We start from the raw sequence: 24,817 nt of genomic DNA on the forward strand, positions 1-24,817 counted from the left end.
TCGCCACTCGTACGGCACCAAATACACAAGTTCTGTACACGCGTACCAGGCCGCTGGTAGTAAATCCTTAGAGATGAGGCTGCCAAGCATCAACCTGCTGTGAGGGACAAGCACCCCACTGTTAGTACACCATCTCCTTGTCTTTTTTTCTGCAGAATTGTCATTTCTTTCTTCTGCTCTTTCTTTTTGATCTCTCCCCACACGTCTCCTACTAGCTCCTGCTCTCGCTCAAAAATGTTATGCCCTCGATGCTTTTCTGCTGGCTTTGACATTCAGCAGACGCCACGGCGCGGGCGCCGCGTGTCTGAGGGCTCCCAGAGGATATCTGAGGTGCACCTCTCTCCCCTCAGGTTAATCTCATGCCATTTCACTCTCAGATGGCCCCGGCCACATTATTGCTTTTCTTTATCCATGGCTGTTTGAGATCTGCCTCATCCCTTTTTCTCTTACACACACACATCCTTCTTTCAGGTCATCTGCCTCTCAGCGAGAGGATGAGATTAGGGGGTGCAAACTGACACGTCACGTTTAAAACGTACACTGGGTGGAAAATATTAGCAGATTTGTGTTAACCTTGGAGAATCCATCATTCATATTCATTTGAATTGACTAAAGGTCTGTTTGTGCTCATACATGTGCTTGTGGACCATAAAGGCACAGATATTGATATTTCTGCTATGTATATGTGAATCACAGTAAGAGGCTGAGGGTCTACAGGACATGGTGTCGGAAAGCTATTGATTTCCTTCCATGAGCAATCAAACACAATTAGCTGTTGAATTCTTGTGACAGCGCCGGGCACTTCTCCCACCATGTGTATGTACAGCACATTGTCAGCCTAAAATCAATGTATAGCAAATAGCGAGAATGCAAATTTGTGAGGCATTCAAGAGTAAATATGCTCAGCTTAACTACTGTAAGTCGTTCAACAGTGTTGACGATTAGTCATTTAGTGAAGTTTAAAGGGATAGTTCACCCCAAAATAAACATTCTGTCTTCATTTATTTACCTTCATGTAGTTAAAAAACTGAAAATATTTTATAAAATGTCTCCGGTTTTGTCTATATGTGGAAGTTAATGGGGCCCAATGTTGTTTGGTTGTCAATATTCTGCAAAATATGTTTTGTCTTAGGCCCGATTCACATTTCATGTCTTTTCCGTACGCAAATTCGTTATTTTAAATGTAGATGCGTGGCCGGCGCGTGCAAATAGGGGGCAACGCAACATTTTTCCAAGTGCTCCACCGCCATATCGAGATGGAAATAGTTCAACTTTGCGTCATGCTGCGACCATTTGAAGTGAGAAAGAGGCGCAGCTCACGTTTTTAGATAAAATCTGGTGTTTTAGACACGAAATGTGAATCGGGCCTCATAGGTTCGGAATGACGTATGACTCGAGTATTAATTTTTAATTCTGTATAAATATCTTGTTCTGATGAACACAGAGAAACTTGAAAGATTGCTTTTAACCAAACAGTTCTTGGCCACCATTGACTACCATTGTAGGAAAAATTGCTTTACAAATTTCTTTATTCTGGTGAACATAAAAGAAGACATTTTAAAGAATGTATGAAAGCAAACAGTTCTGGGGCACTTTTGACTACCATTGTAATTTTTCCTACTGTTGTAGTCAATGGTGGCCAAGAACTGTTTAGTTACAAGCATTCTTCTAAATATCTTTCTCTGTGTTCAGAACGAAGAAATGTATAAAGATTTGGAACAACTCGAGTGTGAGTAAATGATGACTGATTTTTTTTTGCTTTTTGGTTGAATTATCCCTTTATCTAGATTTGTATTTTTTCAGTATCAGTACTTTCAGAAATTTACCTCACCTAACCCTTTTACATTAAAAAGACGTTTTGCACTTCTCTAAACCCAACTTCCACTGCTTAAACACACACTCTCACTGTCTCTTATAACTTCTCCATAGCCTTCCCTAGACAGCGATGCTAAACAGCTCAGCTTCCCCATATCCTCTACGCTGTAAATCATGCAGGTCTCTGTCTCTGGCTCTGCTCTATATTCCGGGAGAGGAGTTCCCGTCGGCGAGGAACATTGTATCCTGCAGAAAGATTCACTGGAGCTCAAAACTCATTTATACTGCCGGTTCACCTTCACGTCGCCACCTCACTTATTAAAATTGCGTCTACAGATGGATAGAGGAGCGAATGCATTGATTTCTGTGTGTGGAAATGTTGAGTATGGGCTGGTCCTTGGCCAAGAATATAGTTTGATTGGATCTAGTACCTATGGCTTCCTCTGATCTTGCCAGCTGTTGCTTGGCAACCTTTGTTTGTTTTGTCAGCAGGATCAATCTAATTGGCTGGCTCTCCAATTATCACCCTCCCCTGACCAATGGCATCGCTCAATGAACTAGAGGCATAAATAAAGGACGGGATAGATGGATAAGTAAATGTTCCTTGTCGTGTATTGACCGGTTTGTGTTATCCACAACATGTAGAGTCTCATTGTGTTTGCATGTGTGTACCCCACCAGGACGTCTTGTGAGGGAGAGGAAAGGTCAGGTTTTATTTTTGTGTGTGGAGGTGAACAGGTTTTATGTATAATAGCTGTTGACATATTTGCATTTTGGCACGCCTGTAATGCACCAGTCCATAAAAATCCCTTTAATAATGTCATTTTTTTTGCACGTAGTAGCTTGTTCTTCGTACCACAGCCCTCATTTTCTCACTCAAATCTAATTAAACATCACGGCTTACAAGTACAAACTTGTTTAGAGCTGGCAGGCGTGAACACTTGCTTGAAACAAGTATAAAAAAGTACAAAAACACGTAGCCGGCAAATGCATTAAATCAAATTAATCACATACTAATTGCTCATTGAATTATACAGCATTAATGAATTTATTCTGCCAATAAAACAAGATGATGATTTGTGCTCGCTGTTTTCTATTTAGTCCACACAATACCGTATATGAAGGTCCTTCTGTGTGGTTGTACGTGTCAGAAGTGGGGATTGAATTCGGAAAATGGATTCTTTGAATTAAAATTGGCCTTGTTGAGATGAAATTCGAGGGCGTTGATGATCAGTCGTCTATTTTTCATGATGTTTAGCTTAGAAAGGTTTTTGCCAAAGGAAGATAGTGGGTTGTCTTTCATATGAATAACATTTCTAGGAAATTGTATTTCTATTATTTTCTTCCTTTTTCTTTTGGTGAATTAATTTGAGTGGTGGTTTGAGTTGTAATGCTAGGGTGTCGTGAGTGGTTGCCATGGCAATGCTGTGGTATGTAGTTGCTAAGATGTACAATGCATGGCGATAGACTGTTTCATCGGACGTACGCGCTTGCCCAAAGTTAACTTCCAGTCTGTGTTTGGTTATAATATAACAATTTGTTTTATATTTAATTTCTATTACTATTTTATCGTATATTAATTGTATTAAATTAAATTAAGACTACTCTGCAGTTATTGATTCTTTGCGGAGATATACCAGAAGATAAGTTTGGGCTATGTAACGTTTGTTTATGTTTTTGCTGCTCAAACTGTTTATAGAAGGTTGTGTGTTTTCTGGCAAATCTATTTAAAAAATCCAATCACAAAGATAGTAGCACATCAGTTTAACAAGCCATAGAAGTTGATGAATCATTTAGGACTGTTACAAAAAATTACACTTGTGACTGGGGTCCGTTTAAATAAATGAACAATGGTATCAGTGATTCTTTAATTAATAAATTGTGAAACTCTTCAGTATCTGAAATAAGCTTTTATTTTGTCGTATCTAGGGATGTAACGGTATTATCGATATCGTGTTATCACAATAGCAAAAATGTCTCAATATAATTGTGTTCACATGACTTTATGAAACGAGAGGTCTTCCGGGCCTAACATAGAAAATATGTTAACTTTTTCAAGGTCTATCTGGTGCAATTATTTATTTTACAAAAGGGATTATTAGGTCATTTGACCTATCTCATGCTATAACTCAACCTCTAATCAACCGTTATGATGATTATAGCATAATGGAAAGAGGATGCTTATGGCACATTTCCAAGTCATCATTTGTCATTTTAAATATTCCAATAAAAATTGTACCGTGGAGTGTATAGAGAGGTATACCAAATTGGTAAGATTGTGATATTTTTACATCCCTGGTCGGTTCAAATCCCAAAGCAATAAAGTGGTGCTTCTCTGATCTGTAATATCTTAAAAGTGAGATTTAATTTTGTCTTTAAAATTCCAGTCTGTCCCCAACATTGTATGAGTCTTCAAACGACTGTTTTTATCGGCATCCTGCCTGACTGAAGTGATGGTGTAAGCCGCAGGTTGCTGATTTATTGATTGTGCCCTCTGCCAGCGTTACTGAGGGTCAAGTCCCCAGCGGACCCTCTCTAAGCAACACTCGCTAATGCTGATTGCTCCAGCGGCAATGATATGCATGTGTGTGTGTGTTGACTAGCTTTGTGTGTGTGAGCCTAATCGGAGCCTGGCATAACCCCGATTTAGCCCATGTGTCATGCCTGCATCTCTGGGTGATGTCACCAGCTCTCTAATGAACTGTCACTGCTCTAATCCTCGCTCTCTTTTTTGTGTGTGTGTCTAAGGATGATCTCCTTAACGGTGTTCAGTATGACAAATTATAGAATCTCTGGAAGGGATTGAGCGCGGGTCCGGGATGATTTTTATTAAGATGCGTCACCTTGGAATGATCCTGTCTGGCTGTAATAAAAACATTCATGTGCTTATTTCCCAGAATCCCCAACACTGATCAGACAGATTTTGCCCCCCGTTGACTACCATAGTAGGAAATATTGCTTGATAATTTTTTTGTTCTGTTGAATACAAAAGAAGAAATTTTGAAGAATGTAGGACATCAAACCATTCTCGGGCACTTTTGACTACCGTTGCATTTTTTCCTACTATGGTATTCAAGGGGGGGGCAAAGTCTGTCTGGTTATAAGCATTTTTCCAAATATCTTTCTCTGTGTTCGTTAGAACAAAGAAATGTATACAGATTTGGAACAACTCGAAGGTAAATGATGACAGAGTTTTCTTTTTTGGGTGAAGGATGCCTTTAACTGTAGAAGCGAATCATTCATGCAATATTCGTGATTGAACGAGTCTTTTAACAGATTCTGTTCAATAAACCGAATTATCCAAATCATGAATCGAAATGATTTGATTTTCAAATTTAACTCATTGATTTTGTGCTCCAGTTGCAATTGTTGTCAGACTTATTGCTTTGGAAGATTTGAAATAAGACTTGAAATATATCGGACCTGTAAACTACTTTAATAGTCCATTTTGTCCTATTCGGTGCTTGACCGATAGTGATAATTTATTGTTGTTGTATAAATAAAGAGTATAATATTTCTCCATTTGTTTGTCTCAAAAATAACAGCATGCAGCTGTGGAACAACATCAATAACTAATTCCGCAATTTTAATTTTAGGTAAATTATTCCTTAACATTTAGCTATTATATGTCACACCTCTGAATTATACAACCATTCAAGCACAAAATGGCCTGCGTTTGGCAAGGTTATTTTAACAGCTGTTAGCTGCGATGTGACTGCAGTGACCACAGCTGGAGTCCCTGTGTCAGTCTGCCCAGCCTGACGTGGTGTTGGAGTAAGCAGGCTCCGCTGACCTCAGGCCTGTCACCTTCCCTGATGGGGTTGGCATGGTGACGTGGTTGCCGCGGCGAAAGCTGACACATCATGTGTTTGCCTGCATGTGGATGGGCAGGTTTGCTAACATGTATTGAAATGTAATAGTATATGATATAATATTATAATAGTGGAAAAAACCATTGCTATAGGCTTCCTATGCACTTAAGTTTTTATCCATTTTGTTCTCCCGGTCCAAAAATGTGTCTGCTTATATCTTTGAGCGTCCCATCCCTTCAAATGTACTCGACATTTTCTCCGTTTCCAAGATTTCCGCAGCACATTTAGTATCAATGGTGCAGCGTAAGCGGTCTTTGGTTATATTTGTCCTCTCACTCTAGCTGGTCTGCAGCTATTTCAGCGCTTTGGCTGTGACTCGCAGTGGCCTCACTCTGAATAATTCACTGCTGAGTGCAGAGGCGCGCGCGAACGAGAGGGATAACTGCCGGATAGCTTATGTCATTTTCTCAGCTGGTTATCTTGGTACACTCTCTCTCTCTGTCTCTCTCCATCTTCCTGTCGCTCTGACTACCTCTCCTGCCGTCTGTCTGGACTTCAGTGCAGCCCACACTGGGCGCCGGCCTGTACGTCTGAGGGAGGACATGAATAGTTTATTAAATGCGTCCTGTACCTCAGCGGTTTATCGGGAATCCGCCGCAGGCCGCATGCTAAAACTCCTGACGCAGGATAAGATATGTCGTTAAGAGAGATATGATGGACAGGTTTGCATTTATGAGACAGCTCTGTGTTTTGCAGCATTACGTAAGGAGTTATGTGGAGCCATGAAGTGTTTGGATACTTACTACACACTTTAAACTGATTAATGTTATTAACCTTGACCTTAAACAATAAATATATTATTTGGGAAGTATTTTTTGGTTGCCAGATTTTGTGGAGCATGGTTATTCTGTAATTAATGTGATGAACCAAACTTGTGGTTCTTTGACTTCAATTTGAACTGATATACTACTTTCTGTCGAAGTCGTTGAAAAAGAAAAGTGATTTTAAAGGATTAGATCACCCAAAAATGAAAATTCTGTCATCATTTTCTGAATTTTGGTAAGTGAACAACTGGGGACACATTGACTTGCATTGGCTTTGTGTCGATACACTGGAAGTCAGTGGAGTTCCATGTTTTTCGGTTACCATTCTTCAAAATATCTTTCTTGTATTATGCAGAAGAAAGATTGTCATACATGTTTGAATGGACAAGATTGTGAGTAAATTACATTTTTGGGTAAACTGTCTCATTAAGAAATGCTATCATTCTTTGTTGGCAGTTTCCAAATACTTTTATGGGACCACTGTATATTATATATATATTTTATAGAAATCTACTAAAAGTTAAATGCAACCATGTGTGCCTCTCAAAACCTAGCAGCATCCTCGCTGTGGGTGTCTAAAGTTTGACTTTGAGTTCTCCAACCGCAGTGGGACTTCCGGCAGTCTCGATCAAGGATGCAGCACAGGATTCACTGATGTGTGGGTCGCCACAGGCAGAAGCCAATCCAGCCACAGCGCCAACGTCTGGGAATGCACCAGTGTTTGCGTTTTGCCTTTTTGCCACGCTCTAGGATTTCTCCATTAAAAACAAGCTATTGATTTTTAGCGAGTGTGCAGAACTGGGCACAGGACCAGATCTCACAGTTCTGATGAAGCCCAGCGATTTCTCGATTGCTGGCTTATGCTCATTTACTCTTGCGAAGAAGTGAGAGAGGAACCAAAGAGCGTCATAGGTGATAGGTATTTGCCTTTTTAAATGGATATTTCACCCAAAAAAATTTAATTTACTCACCCGCAAGCCATTCAAAATCTGTAAGACTTTCTATCATCTGCAGAACACAAAAGAAGATCTTTTTTAAGAACGCTTTTAACCAAACGACATTGGACCCCATGACCAATGTTTGTACACAAAACTACTTTCTCAAAATATGTTCTTTTGTTTTCCACATTTGAAAGTTATATGGTTACCAGTCTAGGAAAGAAATGTTAAATGTAAAAAGAAATGCTTAATGATTCTGTTTCATCCTGGACATCCACATAGCTGTCAAACATTCTCTCTAGTCCTTCAGGAAATAGCAAAAAATGCCAAACTTAGAGTGAGAAACAAGAATATACAACCATATGCCAAGCTGGCAATCATTAGACACGTCTATAGTGAATCTCTAGCAATGCCAAACATCCTACACAATTTTTCTTGAAAACTCCATTATCCTGGGATGAAGTTTTGGAGGATGCTTGGGTTAGTCTGGCGAGTTCCACCCCCATCGTTTGCCAAGAGCAATGGAGACCTTAGACTGGAGCGGGTCTCGGATGAGACTGATGAAGTGAGGCAGGGGGAAGGGAGACACTCGCAGGACCGCGGGCCAGAAGAAATCAATAGATACACCCACACACACTCTAAACCCATCTGCTGTGTGTGAACACCCAACACCTCAGAGCTGGCATGGAAGAGGCGAAAGTACGTTCTGTCCAAGTTTTTATGCACGGTTTGAGCAATCAGTATTCTTGCTCTATTGTGGTTGAGTGCTTCATAAACGAGATGTGAAGAAAATGAACTTTAACACTCAAGGCATTCATTTTTCTGACCTGCTGTTGTTGTAATGCCCTTCAGTGCTGTAGCGAAGTTAAAAAAGTATTGTTTTCCATCACTGAATTTTTTGGTATTTTTTTAGTTTGTTGAGTTATAAAGCAGCAATGATTTTGTGTGGTAAATTTGTCAATTTAAAAGCAGAGGTTGCCTGTCAGGCAAAGATTTGTGCTGGTATGAGTTCAAATCTTACTGAAATGACCATTGTAGGTTTTATTTGAGAAAATGAAAATGACGTCATCATTGAGTGACCCTCTTTTCATTTCAAACCTGTATGACTTTTTTTCTTCTGCAAAGCACAAAAGAAGATATTTTGAAACATGTTGGTAACCGTACAACAGTGGTACCCATTGACATGTCATTGGAATATGTCCATACACTAGAAGTCAATGGTGACCAACGTTTTTTGCATACCAACATTCTTCAATATCTTAAAAAAGTCACACAGGTTTAAAGTGACAAGACGGTGAGTAAATGATCACAGAATATTCATTTTGGGGTGAACTATCCCATTAAATATATACCGAAAAGCTCAGATATCTTTTTATTCATACCTTTTTCTCTCATGTTTATGGTTTGTTGGTTTTTCCATTTAGCAGATGCTTTTCAGCTTCAAAGAACTTAATGTACACTGGCGTCCTTTTGGGACTTGAGTTAAAGTCATTCAAGGGTACAGTAAAGATCCAGCTGGAGTGTGCTTTCAACTCTCCGGCTCTAGTTGAACATTATGATTCCACTAACATTTGCTCCATAATTTAGTTCACGATTCCAATTACACATATTGCTGAGAAATCGCATGAACGCCTCACACAGACCCATCTGGAACATTGTGCTGTTTAATATCATATGATGGTTCACAACAGATATTCTTGATGGAATAATCCTGCGTTGTTTCAGGATTCCAGGATGGCAGTTACATAATTCACTATCTGAACGAATTCACTGTGCTTTTTTGCTGTGTTCTGTGTAATGCAAGGCTACATTCAGTCATGATGCATTGGAGTGCAGTGAAGTCTTTAAGCGAGATAAAAAATGCATTGGACAAAGCAGTGAAGAACCATGAGACCGTCGAATATACTGTAGAGAATCAAAAAACCTAATGTTTTTTAGAAGCTTCTGTTTTAAGGGAAAAAATGCTGCTCAAAAGCTTTGAGCACTCTTCGGTGCTGAAAAGAGAACATGGGTGGTTTTAAAGTGATACCCACCCAGTTGTAATTTTAAACCAGTATGACTTTTTTTCTTCCGCAGAACACAAAAGATATTTTGAAGAATGGTGGCACCCATTCACTGGCATTGGTCTTGTGTCCATACAATAGACATGAATTGGTGCCGGCGCTTTTGCGATTACCAACTTTCTTCAAAATCTTCTTTTGTGTTCTGTGGAAGAAAGAAAGTCATACAGGTTTTTGGGTGAACTATCACTTTAAAGGAGAGATTTTTTTCTACTTTTACACGAATGTAATACAAATCTTAGGGTTCCACAGAACGTGTCTGTGAAGTTTCACCTCAAAATACACCACATATCTCTATTTATACCATGGATGCCCAATTTTGCATGCGAGAAGAATCGCAATGTTTCAGTGCGTGTCTCTTTTAGTGCAAATGAGCTGCTAGTCTCCGCCCCCTTTCCAGCAGAAAACGCTGCCAGGGCTGTGAGCCCGTGCTTCCAACGACAAAACAAGAAAGAAGGGTCATATAAAGCGAATGAGAAACGCTGTGTCTCGTCTTTTAACACCAAATATATTGTTTTCTATAAGCGAACGGACTCCCAACAGACTCCAGTCCCTGTTGGTCCGATCACAAACCGTGATCATGTCCCGGGGTTTAACGGTTGAAATAAGAAAACTGGAGGGTGGCGGAAGATGGGTTTGAAAAACGGGAGTGTTGACAGATATATCTATAAGCCAACGGACTCCTACCAAACGTGTCATGTTTTCTATATGTGAAAGTACACATGAAAAACGCATCGCATTTTTTCTCTAAGTGAAAGTATTGTTACTCAGGACAATCCCGTTGCGTCTTTACAGGCAATACACATTGCTTTCTATGAGTGAACGGACAAACGTTCACACTGACATTTTATCTACTTTTAAGTTGCCAAAGGTCCCTGAGGTCCTACTTAAAAAATACAGGTACCTACAATGTCTTCATCTGCAACTTTGCCTTGTTCAGTGTTGCGGATTCCCATTGAAAATAAGATAAATCCATTGCTCTCTTGTCTCCTGTGAGGCTGGGAACTGTGTTCTGTGCTGCTCTGTGCAGCCAACAATAGAACAGTTAGCATGCTTTGCCTACTTTTGCCATGGTGTCGGAACTAATTCACATATGTCGCTTGTGGGAAAAAAAATGGCAACAGCGCCATGAGTGGACACTGTAATATTATAATAAGACTGGCTACCTACGTCAGAAGGGGAGTGAAATCTGAACGGCACGTTTTGTCACTGGCTTGCAGATAGGCTCACATAAACAAAAGTACTGAGTTGCCATTTTTTGCGAGTTGGTAGATGTACCAGAGACCCGATTATAGGACTTAAACATGGCAAAATGATTTTCAGGAGATGGCCCCTTTAAGGACACCGAAGTTTACTCTAGCTGTGTTTCTGACATTCCACATTACTTTATTCCGTCAGTCCATTTGTACTATAGAACCGATTGTTCTGTTCTTTGTATGTTCCTCCTTCTGTAATCTTCATCTCTTGCTCCATGTGTCTGCTTGCTCCGTTTCATCCCCGTCCCCTGGCACAGTTGCACCCCGGGCACCAATTCTCATTTTGCCTTTTTTTTAGCAAAATCTTAACATCCCTTTCAACTTTCAGTCCTGCATCTTAATTAAAACTGCCCACAAATATAAAGGAAAAACTAATGAAAGAAGCTGATAATTACACAACAAGGTCACAAGCATTTACCTTCACGGCGTAATTGTGGCCTTGATTGTGTTTCTGATTCATTTTTTATGCAAACGCCAGACTGACAAATGCAGTTAATTGTTGCCCGGGTGCTCTTGCAGGGTCACACATTGTGTGTGTAAGTGCGAGCGTGATACAAATTGTACGCCGTTTGACGTTTTTTTTGTTTGTTTAGCTGTAGATGAATGTGTGTTGTTTATTCTTAAAGGAGTAGTTTACCCAAAAATGTCATGGTTTAGTCACAGTCACGTCGATCCAAAACCAATACGGCTTTCTTTTGTGGAACCCCAAAATTTTGTGTTTTGAAGAATGCTGAAAAAGATTTGCATGAACTACTTTTATTGCTTTCTTTGTCTTATGTGGTTGTAGATCAGCTGTAAAATTTGGAAGAAAGTCACGGCCAATGAAATGGATAAGATGGCCTGGCTTCATGGATGGAAATTATACAGTTTTGGAACAAGTATGCAAGTAAAGAAAGACCGATTTTTTTGGGGGGGAAACTGTCTCTTTAAAAGTATATAACAAGCTCCTTCAAGATCCAACAAGGTGACTGGTAATTATGTTCATTACCTTCCGGGCCTTTCCATCTACAGTATTCATCTTTATCTGATCCCTCTCATTTCTTACCGAGGGTCACTCTGACCTTTCAAACCTTACAGGCTGACCAGGGTCGATCTACCCTTGTCATCGATCCGGTCATGTATTGATCCATGTCCTCCCAAGCGTTATAGTTCCTTCGATTTCCAAACCACCTTGTTATTTCCTTGACCAGTTGTGTTAATGACTGTTAGGGACCAAGGTCAGAGGTAATACAGTTTAGGCTTGAGGTCACGGCATGTTATGGTAAATTTGACATTTTTGGACTGTCTTAGCATGAGTGGCATTTGTAATTGTGATTTTTTTTTTTTGGAAAAAGAATATCTAGGATGCTACTGACCTCTATGGTATTGATCATGGAAATGTGACCAGCTTCAAGGCATCATTTGTCTTAAAAAATGGAAATCAATTAACTAATGTACTTTATATCTTAATTAAATTAACAGGTTTTTGGATTCTTTGTCTTGAGGAACATGCTGGTACATCGCACAGGGTTTCATTTGTAAGTTTACATAAGAAGCATCAGGCAAACTTTGAGGACTGTTTTTTCCCCACTTGCATTATCGGCTGATGTTCCGACTGAGCCAAACACCCTTGAAAGCGAAGGAAGAAAATGAAAAAAGTGATCCATTACCCGAGCTAACAATGAGAAGTGCTGTTTGTTTGGGGCTGTAAATGCTTCCAACCTCCAATGCCGTCCAGATATTTCTTAGAGATGATGCAAATTTGCCTGCATCTCATTGGCAGAGGCGTTCTCATTCTCCAGACCCAGCATCCTCATCAGACGGACACCCTTCACTGATTCAGAAAGTAGTTTTTTCTTTTTTTTTCTCCCGACTTCTCCATCTCTCTCAATTTCTTGAGTTGTGCACCTGAAATTGCTTTGACATTCAGATGCAAACATAACCATTGACACCCGCCCGATGGGTTTGGAATGCAAATGGACAGGGTTCTCTCTATCTCTCTCCCCTCGTGTCTGCTTTCCGATCTCATCCTTCTCTCCAAGCCTAATGAGGGAAAGCTGATAGCTTGCGCTCTCTGATCAGGCAGACGTGGATATGGGCATGTAGAGATTGGTGTTTGAGGGGACAGGGGTAATGCCACCAGAAGCCTTCAGGAAATCAATTTCAGTAGCTCCGTCTCCCTACTGTGAAACATTGGTCTGATGTCTGTGAGGAGCAGGTGATACGGATGTTCAGAAACACATTAGTTCACTATATGTTATCCTTTTCTTTTCCTGGTTCATTTATTAATCTTTCTTTCTTTCTGCATTTCTTTCTGCATTTCGTTCTTTCTTTCTGCTTTTCTCTCTTTCTGCATTTCCTTCTTTCTGCATTTCTTTCTTCATTTGTGCATTTCTTTCTTTCTGCATTTCTTTCATCATTTGTGCATGTCTTTCTTTCTGCATTTCTTTCTTTTTTCTGCAATAGTTTCTGCATTTCTTCATTTGTGCTTTTCTTTCTTCATTTGTGCATTTCATTCTTTCTCCATTTCTTTCTGCATTTCTTCCTCCATTTCTTTCTGCATTTTTTTCTGCATTTCTTTCTGCATTTTTTTCTGCATTTCCCTCTTTCTGCATTTCCCTCTTTCTGCATTTCTTTCAGCACTTCTTTCTGCATTTGTGCATTTCGTTCTGCATTTCTTCATTTGTGCTTTTCTTTCTTCATTTGTGCATTTCATTCTTTCTCCATTTCTTTCTGCATTTTTTTCTGCATTTCTTTCTGCATTTCCCTCTTTCTGCATTTCTTTCAGCACTTCTTTCTGCATTTGTGCAATTCGTTCTGCATTTCTTTCTTTCTCCCCGCATTTCTTTCTTTCTGCATTTCTTTCTGCATTTCTTTTTATTTATATCTGAAACAAAAAGGGCAGCAGCACCATGAGTGGACACTCTCAGAAAAAGTGGCGGTAATATTATAATAAGAATGGCCAAGTACATCAGAATGGGAGCAAAATCTGAACAGCTCATTTTCTCACTGGCTTACATAAACAAAGTTACTTGGTTGCCATTTTTCACGTTAGTAGAGTTGGTAGATGGACCAGAGACCCGATTATAGTAAAAAGTCAGATTATCAGACTATCAGCAATTGATACTTTATATCTCTATCATTTCTTGTTTGTTTCTTTTGTATTTTATTTTCCACTCTCTCTTTCTCTCCTCCCTTTCTTCTTCTATATATGTACTGAACTACTTCTCCCTTTTTTCATATAGCTGCCTGTATTTTTATTACAGATTTCCCCAGGCTCTTCTGTATGAAATCACACACGTGCACTGAATCTATGAACGAGGTATGATCTGCAAAGTTATGACCCTAAAGCCTTAGTTCATGTGGCGTGGGCACCGTGCACACATGCGTTGATGGCTGGCTCGGCTTTGATCCGCTCGGGCCTGTGCCTCTCCATCAGGGGCCCGCGTCCAACTCTGGACGTTTACAAATCTCCTTTGGACTTGGCAAAATGGAAACCATCCATCAGAGGTGACAGGAAGCAAACAAAGCTGCGAGATTAGCTGCTCGGTCGCCTTTGATGATGTCATCCTGGTTCTAACCCTCTGGAGCTGGGTGACCTAATGCGCTTCATTGGGGAAGCAAGTGAGAACACAGTGCCAGTTCAGTAGCCGGAGGGAGCACGCAAAGCAGCACAGGTTGAGAGAAAGAAATGGATGCGCATGTATTGTTATTAAGTTAAATACTTTTTCTGCACTTACTTGACAGCCACTAGTAAGGGTTACACATTTTTTAGATCGTTTAAGATACGGTAGTAATGTTTGTCATGAACACTTTTTCTATATTTATTGAAAAGTCTCTTCAAATCCTAGCAATTGATAATTTAAGTCGCCAAAGACCTACCATTGCTCCAGCCCCCTCACCATCCAACAGGGTTGAGCTCGGATCATTCCCGTCCTGATTAGGATTAGGGCTGAAAAGTGTAATATCCTGTAATTCGGACCCTTGTCCACGGTTGTCCTATTGTTCTGCTGGGTGAGATAAGCACCATTGAATTTGAGAGGGTGAGGGAAGGGATTTGGAAGAGATGGATAGAGAGAGAGAGAGGCACAGAATAAGGATAAGAGAGATTCAAAGGAAAGAAGAGTAAAGGAAAATGGTGAGGTGTGTTAAGAGGATCAGGGTTATCTGGATGAATGTGCTGGACATGAATAGAAGGAATCTGTCCAGATGTGACACTCTATAAGAGGCTTCTTTGTCTCTCTCCGTCGCCTTAAAAATCCTGTTGAAAATGCTCTCTATGTCCAGTTGAGATATTTATGACTTGAAATGTCAACTTTAAGTAGAGTTTTACATTCCCTGTGCAAAACTTAATGCCATGGGTGATTGCCGGAGCATAGCAGTTGCTAAGGTTTGGATTTTTTTTGTGTTGCTATGTTTCTATGCAATGCTATGTGGTTTTGAGAATTTTGTGGGTGGTTGTTTACTCCCCGTGTCAAAAGAGACAGGGTCTTACCCCCAGGTCTCTAGATAGGGCTTGAATTGAATGCTGTAGATTGTTAGACAGGTGAATATCGTAAGTCCTGAAACAATAGCACACCAAGCAACACAGTTTGAGTTATCCTGAGTGCCTGCAGCACGGCTTGCATGCCAAAGTTTAATACTTTAAGGTTTGTTCAAATCCTTAACTCTATGTGTGAGAAATGGTGATAACAGAGCTTGCCTTAGCAAACGCCACTAATAATTTTGACTTTGCTGCTGGTACCGGGACTCTGAAGGTGATAGTTTGTGACATCCGAGATTAGGGAAAAATAGAATTTGGGCCCCTGGTTAATGCACAGGACGCATCAACGTCATTGTAACCTTTGCCGCACGATTTTTGATGAAAACCCGTGTGAGTCACCTGGAGAACTCGAACAGATAATTATTGCTTGTTTTATCCCAAGGGTTATAATTTGTCTGGAGAGAGACGTGGGGGCTGTTTGATCGGCAGGACCTTTAAAGCAGACCTTTTTAGTCCTTTTTAGTGATTTTATTCTATCGGTAAGGGATTCTTTCATAAATTAGAATTAGCAGCATTGCCGTGATCTCAATACGATGACATGAATTATTGATTCCCTGACAGCTGCTTGCAAATCTTGTCTGACATTTGAAAATAAGACGATATGGAATTATAGCCTGAAAATAATGAAGGCCATTTGTGTCGAGAAGAAACGGGGCGAGAAAAGCAAGCGTCTTTTTGGGCTTATTAATATTCATTAATATACCTCCTGTTAGAGCTCCACTGAAACAATTCATCGCTCACGTTTACAGTGTTACCATTTTATGATTTATTGATGTGTTTGAAAGAGTCGGGTAGTTATTAAGAGACCCCTCAGAGAAATGCGATTGCTCAAACCAAACCAGGACCTTATCTTGAGACGCCGTCAACAAGCATCAAGATCTTCACCTGTCTTGCTTTTTTCAGTTTGCTGGGTCTGTGAAAAAGTGAATGTTTATAAAATAATGGGTTGATGTATTTAATTATAGTTACATGAATGCTACATTTTAAGATCTGTCCTGGACATACTTCTCCCGTATAAGACTTCCCCCCCGTAGGTGTTTGGCATTTATGCCACATTCTCTGCATCACCAGGCGCGACTTGTCACCCCATCTGCATTATAGCATCTTGTGGCACTATGGAAGCAATCAGCTTTCTAGTTTCAGCAGGATTGGCGGGGTCCTGCAACACCAAGAAAAAACCTGGCTTTGCCTTAGGACCTCTGTGTAATGTCAGATATGGGATATAAACTCGTTCTCTCATGCACACTTTGCAGAGGGTTTTGGCTTTAGCTGGCTTCGACTCGCTTTTCTTTGGGCCTTGCAGCTCAGGAAAAACACATTGCAGTTGGAAGTCCAGTTGTAAAGAAAGTGGCAAAAACAAACTGTGGCATATGAGGACACGTCAAAGTTTGCTACGTGCAGGAATAAATACTATAGTTCGCGAGATGCTGGGTTTTTATATATGAAAACAAGCATTAATGTGGGAATGTTTTCATTCTATACATTTTTAAGCATGTTTTTATTTCACTTTGGTTTTTGCGCATGTAGTCACATGTATTTTTGTGTATCATCCATATTCATCTTTTCCAATGAATTGTTTAAATGACCCTTTGTGTTAAGCAATGATGAAGTGAAGGTATTTGTGGGTAATCCTTTTATAAATTGCTACAAATTACCATGAGTTATGATGGTACAATATACTTTTATGACTTATGGTCATTAATTACTTGTATAAAATACTATGCATAATAAAACTTAAATTGAATTACATTTAAAACTACTTAAAAGTTAAATGCAAATCATTATTTTATAGTCATGGAAAATTATAATTGTGTTGTGCTGAGCTGAGCCTTTGAAGTGGTTCTTATTCCACTTTTGATTGGTGGATTTAATTTCACTTCAGGTTTGTGGGTCGTGTATTTTAGTACAGTAGTGAAATATTTTTTTGTTATGAACCTCCTGTTTGGAAAAAACTAAATATCCAAAACGATTTGCTTTGTAGACAAATGTCAAATAACCAACAATATACTTTTTTCCTTTTAAGCCACAGTACATGAAAGTTGGTTCTTCTCACTGAAAGATGGATTTCCTTTCTGCTTTATTGGGTCTTGTGTTTGCTCTTATTCATTTAACGAAAGGTCCGTTCTCTTGTACCCTGTGTGTTCACAGTCCCAGCAGTTTGTCTGTTATTCGCATCAAATCACTCATCTCATGTATATTTTGATCCTCATTAGTGTAAAAAGATCTAGAGGCCCAGTGGCTTTTTTCTCTCCAAGTAGCACATTATGTTCCCGAGTAGATCTTTTATGTTGGCTAATAAGGATTAAAGCCACATGTGCAGAATCCTTTCTGCTGTCGGCTTGTCAGCATTTGTGTTTTGTGCTTTCAGTTGTTAAATATGTTTTTGCTTTGTGTTCTTTCCTCAGCGTGTCCTCCTGGCACATATAAGATGTCGTCACGGCAACAAGAGTGTTTCTCATGTCCGGCGAACAGCAAGGCTGAAGAGGAGGGTAATGTGCTTTGTATGTGTGAGGACGACCACTTCAGGACACCGCTGGACCCCCCTTCGGCCCCTTGCACTCGTAAGAATGTCCACCTCCGGAGTGTGTGTGTTTGGAAATTGTAATGTGCAGGAGTAAATAGTAAATATTTGTATTTATTTGTGTGTGTACAGTGCTGTAATCAATATAATTGATCCTGTTTTTTAATTGTTTACAATGGGGTTAGCTCTGTTGAGAGGATTGATGTGTATGTGGGTGTGAACGGCCGGTTAAACTGGACTGTGCAAGCAAATCATGGAAGTTCTGCCTTTCACTGCATACCGAAGTTTAATCTCGGTAAACTGAAGTGCAAATTAGTTTGTAAAGAGAAAACAATCAATAGAGGATTTAAACATCACAGATTGACCTCTTGGCTCAATACAAAGAGTACAAACTTAAAGCCTGTGTAGTGATATATTAGAGGAGTAAATTGTTTTTGCAATTCCATTTGTTGACATTAGTGGCCCAAAAGTGACACATTTTACCTTTGAAATCTCATGACTGACCCATAACTTTGGGTTTAACAAATGTCTGATTGCTGTAAATGGCTTTGTTATGACTTTTATAGCATAATTAAACCATTAATTACTCTATTGATTTAAGCCGCTTTTAAAGGAGAGAGAGAGAAACACTTTGTGATAGTGTTCATTATAGTATCGATCCCGCTGTGATTCCTATGAGCAGATGCAGCCAGACTACAGAGAGAGAAAAGGGAAATGTGTGTACAGTAATGTACTGCAGAATTGTCGCTGTAAATGACATGAGATGTAACAGGGGCGACGGGAATGATTGTTTGACTTTCCTCGGTGTGCACGTGTGTTTGTGCCCTTGTGTAGGTTTCAAAACAACAGCATAAACAAACGTTACTACGCATGCATGCTAAACTTCAGGTACACATCCGCAAAGAATAAAGTCCCCGTAGATTATTTCTGATAACAAGTCAAATAAATAACAAGTAAATTAACTGTAGCTAGCAAGATAAAAGTAGATTTAACCAGTATTAGTTTGGGTAACAACTTAAATAAAAGTTACTTGGCTAAATTAAAATGCGGCAAAATTGCATACTTTTTTAAATAAAATTAATATACAATTAATTTAAACAAATTGTTTATTTAGTACAATTATCATACAATAAATATGAATATAAATTAAATAAAATATAAACAGAATTATTTTATATATTATTAGCCACTAGCCAGGTCAATGAACAAACACAGACTGGAAGTTGACTTCGGACCAGGCACATGCGTCCTTTGAAACCGTTCATTTTGTTCGTTTGTGAAGTTAAACTCACAAACATAACTTTAAAGGCCACCGCATCCTGTCCGGAAAGGACAAGCAAACTCACCTCTCATTAGAACATATTGAGCCCATCAGAGTTGTGTGTGTGTTTAAGGGCAGCGGCAGGCACCTGTGGTGCTCCAGGCCCTGGCGGATGATGGGCAGCTTAAAGCCCCGGTGACATTTAAATGGCTCCCTGTTGCTGCCAGATTCTTGTCTGACAAACGACATTATAGACGCCGAGGTCCGGTGTCGACCCGCTCCTCCCAGAGTCAACAGAACAGTCCTGCGCGACAGGACAGCAGCAATTAACACCTCTGATCTCTCTTTATCTCTTGCTACCTCTCTCTCTCTCTCTTTATCTCACTCTCTTCATCTCCTTCTTTCTCTCTGTTTTATATTTGTTATATTTCTTATTCTCGCGATCTGAGTCTTACTCTCTCACTTTCTCTATTCTCTCTTCATCTCTCTCCTGTTTCTTTGGATTCACACATTCACTACACCACTGCTGATTCTTTAAAACCTGGAATAAGCTCACTTAATACAGCAGCAACTAATGCTTCTTGTTAAGTTTAACTTTGTTATAAATTGCTTTATTTTAATCCCAGATTCATTTTTATTCACAGTTTCTGTGGTGATTATTGGGGCAGAAGAAATTCTGGAATTTGTAATAAAAGGGTTTTCGTTTCTGTAGGGCCTTAAGGTTTATTCAGACTGCCTGTGATGCGATAAAATGATGTTGTTATTTACACACCCTCCTGTCATTCCAAACAGGACACAGAGATATTTTAAGAAATGTTGGGAACCGAACAACGGCGTTACCAATGGCTTGCAGGGGTCTGTACAATAGAAGCGAATGGGTACTGCCATTGTTCGGTTATCAACATTCTTCAAAATATCTTCTTTTGTTTACTGCAGAAAGAAAGAATGTCATTTTAAATGTCAAGTTTAAAATGACAAGTGGACGAGTATATTACAGAATTTTCATTTTTGGCTGACCTATCCCTTTAAAATAACAGTTTTTGAGTGTCCAATGACACTTTTCTCACCCTGTGTTTGGGTGAATTTATTTGCAAGTGTGTGTTTGCTGTGCTGTTGCAATATGCCCTTAAAACTCGGTTCTTCTCTCTCTTTGAATCTCTTCCATGCCCCTGTGTTCATTTCCTCTCAACAGACTTTAAGCCTTAAGCTCTATTAGGCTTCACCCAGTTGTAGCTAATTGGTTTTCATTTTGAAATAGAATTACAGTTCTTTCAGGGGTTATCATCATGTTGTGAACTAGAGTATGTTGTACACATTGCGTTTTTTTAATTATGAATCCATTACTTGATGTTTTAGAACATTTCAATATCTTCATTTTAGTGAAGCTCAACCAACTTTGATGTTTTGTCTTTTGCATGTAGGTCCCCCCTCTCCACCCAGAGATCTGGTCTACACCCTCAAACAATCCACACTCATTCTGGAATGGTCGGCGCCAAATGATTCCGGTCGTCGGGTGGATCTTGCCTACAGTATAGGTTGTCGCCGATGTGTCGGCCCACCTCGAGCCCTGCAGGTGCAGTGTGAACCCTGCGGTGCCAGCGTGGGCTTCGTACCGCAGCAGAGCGGCCTGACGGAGCGCACGGTCACTGTGGTCAACCTACTGCCGAACTCCAACTACTCCTTCAGCGTGGAAGCCCGGAATGGCGTTTCGGAGTTGCTTCCGAATAAAAGGTTCTACACCCAAGTCAACATCTCCACCAGCCTTCCAGGTATACATCCAATATGGGTATAGATCAAATATATCAATTATTTTAAATTGCTTAAGAATAGGCAAGTATTGCAGTGCAAGCGTTCAGGATGCGTGTGGTAATTTTGGTAGTGAAGTATTTGAGCACACTGACATGTCCCTGTAAACACCACAGCAGATGTTTCCAATCTGGATGGTTTGATTTGAGTGGAACGCTTCTTATCAGAGTCAAATGAGGTTGTGACAAAGCAGCTTATGTTCATCTTAGTGCTTCTCTATTTCATTGCTTTCGCTCTATGCTCTTGAGTTACTAATGTGTTTTTTTCATACTGCCTGGGATTAAATGGTGTTCCCGTCCTCTTAAATGAGATCCGGAGGGGTGGTCAGTTACGTTTTTCAATATACTGATTCGTAATGGTATTAGACTGTAAGGGTCATCCAATACGTTATAAAACCATTTTTTCCATTTGTTGAGATGGTCCTTTAAGCTGAGCAATGCTAGGCATTTATTTATTTTAAATTGAATTGGTAAATGTTTTGCACATAATTGGAGGTTATAGTAGTGTCTCTCAGGTGCAATAGTCAATTCTTCTACCGCAATAAAAAGACCAATTAACGTCTGAATAATATACCAAAGGGCTGTTTAATGCAATGCACTCACAAAAATCACAGAATCACAGAATAAACATGGGTATAGTTTTATTGACATTAAACAAAATTAAACATATATAATTGGGGCAGGCCTCAGAGTTTTTTTCAGTTTTATTGTAGTTTTATCAATGTTTTGTATTAGCTTTTGTATAATTTAATAATACTCATTATGTTAATATTAGCAATTTAGTAATTTTGAGCAAATTTGTATGTTTTATAAATTTATAATCATTTATTTACAGAATGTTTTGATAGTTTTGGTAAATTATAATAGCTTTGGCATGCATCTGAAAAATATGTATAATATAGTAAGGACCAAAAGTCACCCACACAGTGGGAATCGGTCAGTGATCTCCACTAGAAAAATGGCTTAAGGGAAAATTCTGTCTTCATTTCCTCATCCTCAAGTTGTTCCAAATCTGTATGAATTTCCTTGTTCTAATGAACACAAAAAAATATATAAAATGGTATTTTAATAATGAAAATGTAACAATGCAAAAACAGAACTAAAAGACAAACAGTAGATAGTAAAACAATCAGTCTAACAAAAAAAACATACAACGTGTGCGTAAATTTGTGCGTTCACGTGCGTTTTATGACCTCTGAGCATGCAACCAAGCACTTCTTTTCAGTGCTGACCGATTACAAAATGAAGTTGTATAACTGCAGCATCTGGGATGCAGAAGGGCTTTAGTGGACAGCTGTTGGGTTTTGTGAGGTGGGGAGGGATACGCCAGGTCGTGTACCGCCCTACACACACGTACACTATATTATGTAAATAACCTGATACACGCTTTCACTTCAGATGATATATAACCGGTTTATCTGCAATAACTGACCATTAACTACTATTTCACAGCATGCAGATACTGTACACACAAAGCAGATTTGCCGCCTCACACACACATACACACTTTAGCGCCGACTCAGATCTTTTTGTGTTCCCAGAGTGCTTGAACACTCGGGCTGAAATAAGTAGCATTGAAGCTGCATGTTTATTAATGGAGAAGATCTCTTTCATCGAGTCCTCCACTTCCGCTTTTCTCTCCATTAAGAGTCAATTGCACAGCGTTTATTTGGCTCTCCGCTCCCGTTCCTTTTATTTTATGTTCCTCCCAACACCAATTTCTGCTTCTCGGCCAAAAACGACTCTCTCTTTGTCTCTTCGACTCTCTCAACCTCTCTGGTGTAAATCTTATCGTCCGGGATGGGCCATCCTTGTGTTTTTATTGTGCTGGAGGTTGTGTGGGTAGCTATAACACAAGCCTTTAATTTTCATGTCGGTTGCATATTCTAACTCAATATTCCTCTCTTTACTCCTGTTCCATTCTCAATAAACACACCATTAATCACACACACACACACACACACACACACACACACACACACACACACACACTGAAGGTTAACTGCAGCTCTCAGCGGAAGTGCGTTACTTTACTGTACGCTGATGTACAGTCTCACAAGCAGCTGTGTTTATGCACTTTGATTAGAGTTCGGTGTGATTGCCAGTCAACACAAAAGAGATGCACTGACTAGAGAGTGAGATCAGTGTTGCGGTTAGTGCTTTATTTTGTGTTATTGGATGTTGTTTGAAGGAATAACCCTTTGCTGAGCTCTCTATACAAATGAAATGAAGCGGCGTTCACACTGAGAGCAATTTGGACCATTAAAGTGACTGGAAGATTTAAGTTTTCCATGAGGCTGTTAGCGATGATATATTGAATATTAATTCCATATTTGCAATGATTTTGCCACAGGTAGAAGATTAAGCAACGTTTAAATGTCAGCAATGTGTTTTTATTTGACCATTATATTTAGAAATGGTTGAATATTGCTTATCACTGCTACTTATTTATTTTTTTCTCCCTTTGTGAGATGGAGGTGGCTGATGGCCAGTAAAATGCAGTTTATAAAATCAGTTATTATTAAGAGAGTATATAAAAAACGATATTCTAAGGCGTGTCCTTACTTTACCCCGATTCAGGGAGCAGTTTTGCAACAAATGTCAGTTTGACGTCATTTGATTCCTTTCGCGCAAATGGAAGTACTTACACTAACCTGCAATTTTATGTTTAAATATAGAGCAGGGTTGCCAGATCACTGATATTCCAATGTTATAGGGTTACTTTAAAAACTGTTGCCATAATTGTTTTTTATTCCACGGTCATAGGTAGATAGTTTTTTTCAGTTGTCATTCTTGCTGTAAGGTGAAGTTAAGGTGTTTATTAATTCGTTCTAGAAAATGCTGGGTTATTTTTAATCCAGCGCTGGGTCTTAAAGGGACAAACCAAGCCGTTGGGTTAAATTAACTCATGAAATGTTTATATTTGTCTCAGCAATGGGTTAAAACAGCCCAGCATTTTGTGTTGAATAATTGGTTAATTTACAATCCAACGCTTTGGTTTTTCCCTTTTTTACCTTTGGCTGGGTTGAAATTAAACAACCCTGTATTGTTTTTGTGCAGTATAGTGATTTTTAATTGTGTTTAATGCCGAACAAGGACTGTAAAATAGTTTTGGGACTGATTGTATTTTGATATTTGGGCATTGGTTATTTGGCTAGTTTTGCCCACCTGGCTGGTTTTGTTGCATCAATTTGGCAACCCTGATGTATAAGCAAGTTTTGTTTAGTGTGAATATCATACTTATATATCCTACATACCAGGTTACTCATTAAACACCAGTGTTTGGGATCTTTTGCAGTCTCTGTTCCTATATCGATGTGCATGTCAACACACCCAAGCATGCTGCCTCAATATTGCCTCTCTGCTGCATTACTTAACCGTGACGGGCTCCACGCGAGTAGAGGGTATGATGTGACTGACGCCCTTTCTGTGTTCTAAAACAATAATTCATAAAAGAGCAGCTGACCTTTATGAATACTGCATCAGTGACTGTGAGGCAGGTCACACTCTCACCCCCCCCCCCTATCCTAATCTATAAACCTGTTAGTAAATCTCCCCCTCCCACTTCACCCTCCTCTCTCTTCTTTCCAGTTTGAAATATTAAACTTCCTCTCAGAATGAGACCCAGCGGTGTTTCCACGCTACAGAGAACGGCCGTGGTGCTTTACGGCACAAGATTCACGGCTGGCGGAGTTGGCACTTAGCCAGCATGGGTTTAAGACTGCGAGTCGATGAGAAGTGCACCCTGACCAAACGGATTTCCCTGTATTTGAGAAGGGGGATTTGAGCTGGACTTATCGGCCCACCGCAGGCCCTGATGGGAGGTTAGGGTTGATGGGTAGGGGTGTTCGCATTCTTTTCTTGTGGGGCTGCAGGGAAGGACGCTCCAGAGGGGACACGATCACCTAAAGTTTGGATCTCCAGAGAACGTTGATATGTTTGTGATGCTGTGCACATTTCCGTCTGTCCATCCTACTGAATTGAGATTTTTCTAATGCTAAAA

The 24,817-nt window shown here is 39.7% G+C and overlaps 1 protein-coding gene across 1 annotated transcript in view; it reads left to right on the forward strand.

The window, feature by feature from the left end:
- LOC130415480 (ephrin type-A receptor 7-like) overlaps nucleotides 1-24,817 on the forward strand; it is a 93,913-nt gene that overhangs the window by 39,482 nt on the left and 29,614 nt on the right. Inside the window, exons 4-5 of the mRNA XM_056741219.1 lie at nucleotides 17,633-17,788; nucleotides 20,431-20,778. Of these exons, the coding sequence (XP_056597197.1) occupies nucleotides 17,633-17,788; nucleotides 20,431-20,778 (504 nt within the window). The remainder of the gene's footprint in view (nucleotides 1-17,632; nucleotides 17,789-20,430; nucleotides 20,779-24,817) is intronic.

Source organism: Triplophysa dalaica, chromosome 25 (assembly GCF_015846415.1).
Source record: "Triplophysa dalaica isolate WHDGS20190420 chromosome 25, ASM1584641v1, whole genome shotgun sequence".
Taxonomy (NCBI): Eukaryota; Metazoa; Chordata; class Actinopteri; order Cypriniformes; family Nemacheilidae; genus Triplophysa; species Triplophysa dalaica.